Source organism: Kogia breviceps, chromosome 3 (assembly GCF_026419965.1).
Source record: "Kogia breviceps isolate mKogBre1 chromosome 3, mKogBre1 haplotype 1, whole genome shotgun sequence".
Lineage (NCBI taxonomy): Eukaryota > Metazoa > Chordata > Mammalia > Artiodactyla > Physeteridae > Kogia > Kogia breviceps.
The window spans coordinates 29,095,581-29,107,657 of NC_081312.1; the positions used below are offsets into that span (position 1 = coordinate 29,095,581).

The 12,077-nt window shown below is 36.6% G+C and overlaps 1 protein-coding gene across 13 annotated transcripts in view; it reads left to right on the forward strand.

Annotated features, from left to right (window-relative positions):
* The window catches only part of NUMB (NUMB endocytic adaptor protein), a 183,321-nt gene that overhangs the window by 139,934 nt on the left and 31,310 nt on the right, over positions 1-12,077 (forward strand). For 7 of the 13 annotated variants that reach the window (XM_067028190.1, XM_067028195.1, XM_067028189.1 and 4 more), the window contains one exon: positions 5,003-5,077. In XM_067028190.1, the coding sequence (XP_066884291.1) occupies positions 5,003-5,077 (75 nt within the window). Of the gene's footprint in view, positions 1-5,002; positions 5,078-11,083; positions 11,117-12,077 lie in introns of all 13 variants that reach the window. The other 6 variants (XM_067028188.1, XM_067028183.1, XM_067028184.1 and 3 more) reach the window with 1 other exon arrangement.

The following is a 12,077-nucleotide window of genomic DNA, read 5'->3' on the forward strand; positions in this document are numbered from 1 at the left end:
GAACAAAATTACTCCAAAGTTGATCCCAAAGAATAAACATGGGAAATAACCAGGAAAATTCTGTGGGATAAAAATTAGCAAAAGTGGTTGTGACAAAGCAGTTGTTAAAATAACGATTAAAATAGCATCTTGTGCCAAAATGGAAAGAAATATTGGTAGAGCAAAATAGAAAATTCAGGATAATGTAATTTTTTTAAAAATTTATTTATTTATTTTTGGCTGTGTTGGGTCTTCGTTTCTGTGCAAGGGCTTTCTCTAGTTGCGGCAAGCGGGGGCCACTCTTCATCGCGGTGCACAGGTCTCTCACTATCGCGGCCTCTCTTGTTGTGGAGCACAGGCTCGAGACGCGCAGGCTCAGTAGTTGTGCCTCACAGGCCTAGTTGCTCCGCGGCATGTGGGATCTTCCCAGACCAGGGCTCGAACCCGTGTCCCCTGCATTGGTAGGCAGATTCTCAACCACTGCGCCACCAGGGAAGCCCAGATAATGTAATTTAAAAAAATACATATTTGGCATTGAGTCAGTGATCAAGGATAGAGAATAAATTAAAGAACAAAATAACAAATTTTTAAAAATTGATAGTATATGTGGCAAGGTACCCAGAATGAGATGTCAGAATTTCTTAAAATATTAAAACAGCAATTCTGAGAGCTCAATTGCTCTGATTTTACTCTTTCCCAGTACTTGATTTTCTTTACTTATTGGACCAAGAAACTAAGAATATATCATTAGGCTTTGAAGAAAGCGAAATATCAACAGAACATGGAGGAATATTTTCTACAGCCAAATTCAATCAAAGAATTATTTAAATGGCCATTCATCACTGTCTCCAAGCTGAAAAATACAACTCTCCAGGATTTGAGTGTAATATGTAGTATATCACTGTAGCATCTGACTGAATGATGAAAAGCAGTCTTCAGTGACAAGTACTCTATTATTTCTGGGTGTAAGCTCAATCTCAACATCTAGAACTAGTTCACAGAGCCATAAAACACTTGACATTTCTAACAGCCTATAATTTTGAATTAAAATTTTTCTAATCTAGACAAGAAAAAGGAACAGAAGGTATCTAAATTGGGAGGGAAGAGGTAAAATTGTCATTATATGCAGATGACATGATACTTTATATACAAACCCTAAAGACTCCACACAGAAACTATTAGAACTGATAAATGAGTTCAGCAAGGTAGCATAATGCAAGATTAATTTACAGAAATCTGTTCCATTTCTTTACACTAACAACGAAATATCAGAAAGTGAACGTTTAAAAAAAATCCTGTTTAAAACTGCATCAAAAAAGATAAAATACCTGGGAATAAACCTGACCAAGGAGATGAAAAATTTATATACTGAGAACTATAAAACATTGATGAAGGAAATAGAAGACAATTCAAAGAAATGGAAAGATATCCCATGCTCTTGGATTGAAAGAATTAATATTGTTAAAATGGCCATACTACCCAAAGCAATCTACAGATTTAATGTGATCCCTATCAAATTACCCATGACTTTTTCACAGAACTGGAACACATACTCCTAAAATTTATATGGAACCACAAAAGACCAGGAATTGCCAAAGCAATCCTGAGGAAAAAGAACAAAGCTGGAGGCACAACCCCACCCCCCAACTTCAGACAATGCTGCAAAGCTACAGTTATCAAAATAATGTGGTATTGGCATGAAATCAGACATATGGATCAGTGGAACAGAATAGAGAGCCCAGAATAAACTCACACACCTATGGTCAATTAATCTTCGACAAAGGAGGCAAGAATACACATTGGAGAAAAGTTAGTCTCTTCAGCAAGTGGTGTTGGGAAAACTGGACAGCTGCGTGTAAGTCAATGAAGTTAGAACACTCCCTCACACCATATGCAAAAATAAACTCAAAATGGCTTAAAGACTTAAATACAAGACATGACACCATAAAACTCCTAGAAGAGAACATAGGCAAAACATCCTCTGACATAAATCATAGCAATATTCTCTTAGATCAGTCTCCCAAGGCAAAAGAAATAAAAGCAAAAGTAAACAAATGGGACTTACACTTAGAAGCTTTTGCACAGCAAAGGAAACCATAGACAAAACGAAGAGACAACATACGGGCTGGGAGAAAATATTTGCAAATGAAGTGATCAACAAGGGCTTAATTTCCAAAATATACAAACAGTTCGTACACCTCAATATCAGAAAACAAACAATCCAATCAAAAGATGAGTAGAAGACCTAAACAGACATTACTCCAAAGAAGACATACAGATGGCCAACAACAGGCACATGAAAAGATGCTCAATATTGCTGATTATTAGAGAAATGCAGATCAAAACTACCATGAGGTATCACCTCACATCAGTCAGAATGGCCATCATCAAAAAGTCTACAAATAATAAATGCTGGCAAGGGTGTGGAGAAAAGGGAACCCTCCTACACTGTTGGTGGGAATGTAAATTGGTACAGCCACTATGGAGAACAGTATGGAGGTTCCTTAAAAAACTAAAAATACAGTTACCATATGATCTAGCAATCCCACTCCTGGGCATATATCCGGAGAAAACTGTAATTCAAAAAGGTATGTGCAGGGACTTCCCTGGTGGTCCAGTGGTTAACCACTCCGTGCTTCCACTGCAGGGGCACAAGTTCTATCCCTGGTTGGGGAACGAAGATCCCACATGCTGTATGGCATGGCCAAAACAAAAAAAACCCCAAAAGATACATGCACCCCAGTGTTCGTAGCAGCACTATTTACAGTAGCCAAGACATGGAAGCAACCTAAGTATCCATTGACAGATGAATGGATAACGGTGATGTGATATATATACATACAGTGGAATATTACTCAGCCATAAGAAAGAATGAAATAATCCCATTTGCCTCAACATGGATGGACCCAGAGATTTTCATACTAAGTGAAGAAGTCAGACAGGGAAAGACAAATATTGTATGATAACCACTTATATGTGGAATCTAAAAAAATGATACAAATGAACTTATTCACAAAACAGACTCACAGACATAGAAAATGTACTTACAGTTACCAGATGGTAAAGGGGAAGGGAGGAATAAATTAGGAGTTTGGAATTAACAGATGCACACTACTATGTATAAAATAGATAACCAACAAGGAACTATTATATAGCATAGGGAACTATACAATATCGTGTAATAACCTATAATGGAAAAGATTCTGAAAAGGAATATATATAATATATATTATATATAACTGAATATATATATTATTTGATTCACTTAAAAGTGAGCATTCTTGCTGTTTTGTATAATGTTTATTCAAAATTATAGCTGTTACAATTCTTTAATGTCCTTAGTCTGTGATCTTTATGATCGATACCTCAGGTATTTTGTTACCTAAAGTCCAACAGTTTCCTAAATTGATTTTAATATGTTGCTTTTATGCATTTATTCAGTATTGGAAAGATAGGGGTTAAAATGAAAAATTCAGTATATGAGAATTATAGGACTGTCCTGGGGCAGGCTGTTTGGGTTTGAGCATTCACTAGCTGAATGGTTTTGGGCAAGTTACTTAAACTCTCCATGCCTGTGTTTCGTAGGGCACTGGTTATTGTGCCCGTGAATTACTACTGTTTCATCTTCATCCAGGGCCAAATGGTGGGATATTCAGAGAGGGGGTAAAAAGCAGAAGGAGGGGTGGGGGTGTTGGCCCACCTTCCTGGAATCACAGTCTCTTTAAACAGAGGACAGTCGCCTTTTCTCAGAGGTGCGTGGCTCTTGCAGGTTTCCCTTGCTGCTACCACCGACACCACCATGGAATTTCCTGGGGACTGGGGTGTGAAAGTTCAAAAAATGATAAATAAAAGGGAGGGGGATTCCTATACTCTCTAAGGATAAGGAGTTACCTGACCTGGTCCTTGGGCCAGAACTAGAGTGCATTTCCCAGAGTTCTCTCTGTGCCATAGCACTCACTTGGATATCTGGCTGTGTTAAGTTCAGGCTGGAGGTACCAAAGCGGAGGATGGGCAGGGAAGGTAAACTCCCTGCCAGTTCAGAAATACCTTGAATTCTGGTATTCTTCTCTGATTCATCTTATACTCTTTACAGAGAACTCAAATAGGTGCTTCCATGTATTCTGTTCTGGTTTTACGGTTTCATTCAGAGGGTGCGACAGAGTAAAGTATGTCTACTCCATCTTACCCAGAACCAGACCTTAAATTTCCTTTTAAAAGAGAGCACTTGTGATATTGCCATCATCCTTTCTAACCCAAGACTATTCCCATACTAAGGTACAATTTGAATAATATTACTACCTTGCAAAAACAAACCAAAAAAAAGCTTTATTAGCTCTCCATTGCCTCTAAGATTAAGTACAGACTCATTTCAGTGTTCAAATTCCCCAGCTGCATATACCTTATATTCTTGCCAGACAGGAATATTTGCTGATATATAGTTATTCTATTCTACACCTATAGCTTTTGTTAAATTCTACCTGCCTAAAATAGTTTCCCAACCTTTCCAATACAGCTACTTCAAGTTCTGCACATCTTCTAAAGCTCAGATGCACTACCTTCTTAAAATTTAGTTTTCTGCCCTGTTCTTATGTTCTTCCCATAAAAGGAGTATGTGATCTCTTCAGCCCTTGAGTAACTGTTATTTTTATTTGTACCTTTTCAGTACACTCACACTCACACACACACACTTTGTTTTAGAACTATTTTTATGTCTAGAGATATAGTAAGTGTGTCTAGCATAGGCTGTTATGCCTCAGATCCAATAGATTCAGGTAACATTTAATGCTTATCATGTACTTTTTCACCTACTCCTCTATAACAGCTCTTGGAGACCTTTATTCTAAATCTCAGTCACATGAGGATGCTGAGGGTAAGTAAAGTAACATTACCTTAACTCTTCTATAATGGCTGTGAGTTTCTTGAGTGCAGGAATTTTAATATTCAATATTCTACCATGTAATACTACCATATAGTAGCTACTCAGTAAACAGCAATAGCCATAACTTTTATCTTCTTTCTACAGTACCTTGGGCATGTAGAAGTTGATGAATCAAGAGGAATGCACATCTGTGAAGATGCTGTAAAAAGATTGAAAGCTGTATGTATTTGATGGTTGCCAGTGTTGATCTATGTGCTGTAAATATTTTCTCAAAAGATTTTGCTCAGTAAATTTTAATGACCCACTATCCAGTAAGAACAGTGTTTCTCTTAAGGCAAAAGATGTGGGCTCATTAATAAAGAGCATTTCATGTTGTCCATCCAAAGGTGTAAGTTACAATGACCAACTTCTTCAATTTAGGCCAGACATTAGCTAAAAGATACTTTTAATTCAGAACCCATATTAAACAAGTGGTATGAATTCTTATAGATGTATAATATTCTAAAACCAGGATAAAACTATTACAGTTAGTCTTTTAACCTAACTGTGACAACTGGGTTATAAATTACTGATTTTAAATCTATAAGAAACAGCTTTCCAGGAAAAAGTATAAAATAGAGATATCTGTGTTGACGGTGGGTGAGGTTTACATTTTGGGGAGACTTAATTATTATTACTGCTACTCCCCAGTTTCGTCCTCTATACTCTTCTAACATAAACAGTGTATTTCCCTGCCTTTTGCACAAACTTCAGCATACTTGAAATGGAGAGTCCTTTTCCAGGATAAATAATGTCTGTTTTGCCTATTACTGCCATAGAACACATCCCAGGCACATGCCTGTGTATTTAATAAAAGGAGAGAATGAGTTCAGAGTTCATAAAGGTTCAGATTAAAGTGTTAAGTTCATATTTTGGATAGGTTTGAAGAATGTTTCTTAAATTCTGACAGCCCTCTTCACAACCTTCTCTCCAATGTGTGGCCTTTCCCCCCTTTGCTGTGAAAGCTTTAAGCATTACTTTTGCATGCCCTTGCCCCAGAACAGCATTAAATACTTGTTGCTTTGGGTTTGCTGGTATGGTGGGCTGCCACAAATTTGGCTACTAATGAGTGCTTTTTTTTCCCCTCAATTTGCTTAATCAAAACTTTTCTGCTTCCTGGTACATTCTATATGACCTCTTATATACAGTTCCTCAATATAAAAGATATAAAATCAAGGAAGCAACCAACTCAGAGAAGTGGATTATGTTTTCGAACAAATGTCTGAATCTATTATAGAAAGGAGAGGAGGAAAAAATAACTGATTATGGTATGCAAAAAACTAAAAAACAAAACAATATATAGACACACATACATACCCTTTATTTAAATTCTTAAATGTTTGAAGCCCTTCTTAGTCTATCTGTGCTCTCCATTTTTTTTTTTTTTTTGCGGTAAATGGGCCTCTCACTGCTGTGGCCCCTCCCGTCGCGGAGCACAGGCTCCAGATGCGCTGGCTCAGTGGCCACAGCTCACGGGCCCAGCCGCTCCATGGCATGTGGGATCCTCCTGGACCGGGGCACGAACCCGTGTACCCTGCATCAGCAGGCAGACTCTCAACCTCTGCGCCACCAGGGAAGCTCTGTGCTCTCCATTTAATCATCATTAATGTTAAAGGGACTTTATATAATAATTTATAGACTTGCCATGTCCACCTAAATATAGTCCCCAGTTAAATACAGCCTCAGATAATTCAGTTTTCCAGGAAATTTAAATTCAGTCTCTTATTTAACAAAATAATTCTAAGTTCACTAATCGAATAAGATTTTCTAAGAACATTTTAAAAAGTAATGCAATGATTTGCCCTACTAGTCATTAAACATCATAATGCTAATAACTGAAAACAATAGATGAATCAGTGAATAGACTAGATAGACCTGAAACAAACCTTAAATAGTTATTAAAATCTTAGAGCCTACATAAACTTAACATTTGGAAGGTCACTGTGGAATGAGCCTTTGGAAAGTCTTAATTCAGCATATGGCTTCATGTTTACTCTCTAAATAAGGAAAAACTAGGGATGGTTTAAGTTTGCCCAGAAGATAATTAAGAAGTGGTATTTAGTTGTTTAATGAGCAGTCAGTCCTCTTCACTGTCTAGTTTTCTTTAACCTACTTTTAATTAGAAACCTCTCTTTATTACATAGGTAGTATATGTTCATTCTGTAAAATACAAATGAACAAAAACAGTACATAAAATCTCTTGCAGTCCCAGAGATAGCCACTATTCACTGTCTAGTTTTATTTTTATTTATTTATTTTTTTAAATAAGGGCAGAGTACCTGCCTCTTTTTAAAATGAATAAATTTATTTGTTTATTTATTTATTTATTTTTGGCTGCGTTGGGTCTTCATTGCTGCGCCCTGGCCCTCTCTAGTTGCGGCGAGCAGGGACTACTCTTCGTTGCGGTGCATGGGCTTCTCATTGCAGCGGCTTCTCTTGTTGCAGAACATGGGCTTCTAGGTGCACGGGCTTCCATAGTTGTGGCACGCGGGCTCTAGAGCGCAGGCTCAGTAGTTGTGGCGCACGGGCTTAGTTGCTCCGTGGCATGTGGGATCTTCCCAGACCAGGGCTCGAACCTGTGTCCCCTGCATTGGCAGGCAGATTGTTAACCACTGAGCCACCAGGGAAGCCCTGTCTAGTTTTAAAATTGATTTTTTAGTTGAGTGAATTTTTTTGTTTTATTTTACCTTTTGGGTTTTAACCAAGGTAATTATAAACATAAGCATGATTATTTGAGATACAGGACTTATTTAAATAATAAAATTATTGAAAAAATGAGCTTTTATTTTTACCAGAAATAGGAACCAAATTGCTGTATGAAAAATTATATCTATGCCTGGAACACTGTCTGGCACATAGTAGCCACTCAAAAAATATTTCTGGAATAAATATACAGAAAACAATTCAGGCCTCAATATGGGGTCAAATTGAATTTCGTAATCATTGTAGCAATATGTTATATTTAATGTTTAAAGTTTATGAAACACTTTTGCATATCTCCCAAAGATCCTTATTTCCCTGTGATCTTTTACAACTAAAATGAAATTGTGCATATTTGGATTGCTTTTCTGGACATACTTAAACTTTTAAACTTTGAAGGAAGATTGACCACTTCTGAACTTTTGATTCAAGAAGTTCTTTAAAATTTTTCAGACTAACCCTACCCAGGAGACTTGGAGCAAGTGTTGTATAATAATTTTGCACAGACAAACAAGTATTTTTAAAAATAAGATTGAATTTTTGGGAGATTAGTGCCAATTTCCTATTTATTATACTCACTGAAACTTCCCCTTCTATTAATACCCTTTCTAATGCTGTATGAAAAAGGATGCAGAAAGTTGGAAGTCTTCAGATGTTGTTCATCTCAGATCGTGTTAGTCCACAAAAATTCATGCTTTTTGTCTTCTTTTCATATTTTTACTTTACAGAAATTTCTAGTGCCTTTTTCCCTTCTTTTACCGAACATTCATCTAACAAACATGTATAACCTACTGTGCCAGATGCTTATATTGTGCCAGCAGCTATGTGTCTGGAGATGTTTATTTTCATAGATGATAAATATTCCTCTTATTGTTTCACATAAATGGAAGCAAATGTAAAAATGCACAGACCTACAGATTAAAGAAGAAATAGCATGTCTGGAACAAGTTTGAATGCCAAAAAAGTTTTAAAATTTAAAGAATTATGTTGCTCAGATATACCAGTTAAATAGGAAAACAAACATCTTAAACCTATCACTCAAATGATCTTTGAACTAAAAATGTAACATTCTTGGACTTTTTAAATTTGTGTGGGCTTGAAGAAGCAGGATAATTTGCAAGTACAGGTTTTTTTTTCCTTCCAAGTACTCCCTTACAATTTAGGATTACTTTAACTTCAGTTAGAAGTTATCAGCATACTTAATATTTTCAAATGAAAAGGTATTGTAACTAAACAACATATGCTTCTCAGAGCATAAATATGTTTAAATTTTTTTTACTTTATACGCGTAAAGTTAGTTACAGTTATTTGCAATTCATTTACTTTGTGGCATAATTTTACCAGTTAGCCACTTAGGGACTTAGATTGTGTAAGATAAGTGACAGAAATGACCATTGCCCATTTTCAGTGCCTTAATGGCAGTTAGTTGCAGGGGGAGGAGTACTGTCATTTATCAATCTATTTTGTAAAAAGTATATTGGGCCTTTGGTTATCTTGCTTGATACTGGTGCAAGATGCCTTTCCTTTTAAAATGTCTTTTCTTCCCATTGTCTCTGTGTCTCTCCCTCTCTGTCTTGGTTTTAGACTAGTTTCCTTACACTACCAGTTTCTAATATGTTGATTTTTTATTTGCTATTTGATAAATTTGTTTTAATGTATGTTCTTGTTTTAGCAGGTAAAAGAATCATAATTTAATTTTTTAAATTAATATTATTCTCTAATCTAATAACTGTCTTTTGATGCATTTTGCACGTCAACTTTTTTCATTAACATCTGAGGTCTTTTATAAATAGAAGGCAAACTCCATGTTTAACAGGAGCTTTTCTGGGAGCTAAATTAAATATTAACGATTCTCCTTCCCGCATCTTCCTATCCCTAAAGAATGGTGAAACTTTTAACTTGGGCTGCATCTTTTAAAAGCTGGTGGTTACCTAAAAGTCTAACGAAACTAGGGTCACCAAACTTGGCAGCAGAAATAAGCTTAGTCTTATTGTGATAATTATCCCAATTACCTTATTATATTTCTAGCTTAAGTTCAAAACATTCTGTGGAAATATTTGATGCTGTCTGTGATTTTCAAAACCTAGAGAAAAAACAAACTATTCAGTGTTTGAGAGTATTGAATGAGTTTTATGAGTCAAATTTCTGTAGAGTTGTCTTTTTCTAGACATTTATTCACTATTAATAATGGATTATAAAAGATAAAGGCTTAAAGTATAGTTCAACCAAAACTAGGAAATGTTAAAGTTAAGCTAGCTTGGGTGAGTTAGAACTCATTTACTTTGTTGTTGTTGTTTTTTTCTTTTTGCGGTACGCGGGCCTCTCACTGCTGTGGCCTCTCCCGTGGCGGAGCACAGGCTCCGGACGCGCAGGCTCAGCGGCCATGGCTCACGGGCCCAGCCGCTCCGCGGCATGTGGGATCTTCCCGGACCGGGCACGAACCCGTGTCCCCTGCATCGGCAGGCGGACTCTTAACCACTGCGCCACCGGGGAAGCCCCAGAACTCATCTACTTTGCATAAGTTCTTTAGATTTTAAATGGTGGCCAGTTTTCAAAATTTGTATATGCTTAAAAATTGGTGCTGGGACCACAGATAGTTGTGTCTCTCTTACCTACGTAGTTTTAGAATTGTATACTTATAACTGTCAGTACAAATTTCTTTCTTCTAAAATAGTAGCATTTAAAAAGAAAACAATCCTATTCTTCAAATTTTAGTTGTGGTTAACAGATGTGGTTTGGTTCTCAAATATATTAGTTTTTTCAGCTCCAGTGAAAGCATTGGCTATGTGTTCTTTATAGATGATTTATTCTGTGTTTGAAATAGAACATATCTATTATTTCCCCACAATTGCTATAGAATTGATCAGCACACACATACATACAATCTTATCCTAATGCATAAGTAAGAATTTCTCTAAGTGACATCTTGAACTCAGCAAGAAAAAGTCTGACAAGGACCCTCCCTTCACACTCATAATTTAAGTGTAGCATTTCTTAATGTTACTTTGTGATCATTTGAGTGTGGACTGGTTTTTTCATTGGTGACTTCCACATATTTGACCACTGATTTTAAATTGAAAAATGTATGTGAACCAATCAATTTACCACTCACTATTACGAAAATTTAAATGCAAATCTCACAAACCAGTATGTCCTAGTCTTTTTCTCTGCTGCCAAATTTGAATAATCTCTGTTTTAAAAGTCAGTAGAGAATGCTAAAGTAACTAGTTGTTCTGCATGGATACAGGTTCTGATTTCTTCTCCTTCTGCAGATTCTTAGGCCATACAGTATGTTTCACTGCATTTTCATGCACCCTTCCTTTTTCCCTGTCACTCCTGGTATGGATAACTCTTTAAAACTCTCACTCCCTTCCCCTTCTCCTACTTTGCCCTTCACCCAACCTCTGTATGTGCTTATTGCTGTGAAACCCTGGGACATTTAGCCCATACAATAATAGCACTCGACTTGTCCCCCTGTTCCTCCAGGAAAGGAAGTTCTTCAAAGGCTTCTTTGGAAAAGTAAGTTTGATGCCACATCCATGCTTGCTTTATAAGGAGTTACACCCCTAGTATAGCACTGACACATTTTTTGAAAAAGAAGTACAGCTTTGGTTTCTTTGTAATACAGGAATTGATTTGACTAAATATGGAAATTAATGAATTGGAAAGCTGCTATCTGTGATATTACCTGTGTGTCTGTTGATACTAAATCTGATGATTCCTAGGAAAGTCCAATAAATAAATCAAGTAGGTTAAAAAAGAATTGCTTCCTCAAGACTAGGTGTTAAAATAAATTTAATTTGATCTTGCAAAATTGTTCATATTAGCATATTTGTTGAGTTTTTTAACAAGTTTTACTTAGTGTTCAATATTGACAGAGAAGTGGGAAGAAATACTAAATTCAAGTGAAAATTAAATGTATCCCAAATTTTACATTCATTGCTATTACTTTTTTTCAATCTAAGTTAAATTTCAGGCGAAGTAAGTGAAAGTACATAAACTTATCTTTGGTGATCCTATGCGTTTTAACCTGGGATGGTAACCTAAGAAAAACTGTCTTAATTAGTAGTCTACCAAATGTCTGTCCTATGTGGAATGTTCTTTATGTAGATGCTTTTCAAAGAATGCTTGTTCAATGTTCAGATTTCCTTAGAATTAAGAATATATAGGATGGGACTTCCCTGGTGGGACAGTGGTTAAGATTCCACCTGCCAATGCAGGAGACATGGGTTCGATCCCTGGTCCAGGAAGGTCCCATATGCTGCGGAGCAACTAAGCCCGTGTGCCACAACTACTGAAGCCCACGTGCCTAAAGCCTGTGCTTCGCAACAAGAGAAGCCACTGCAGTGAGAAGCCTGCACATGGCAACGAAGAGTAGCCCTCACTCAACCCAACTACAGAAAGCCCGCATGCAGCAACAAAGATCCAACACAACCAAAAATAAAATAAATAAGTAAAAATTAAAAAAAAATATATATAT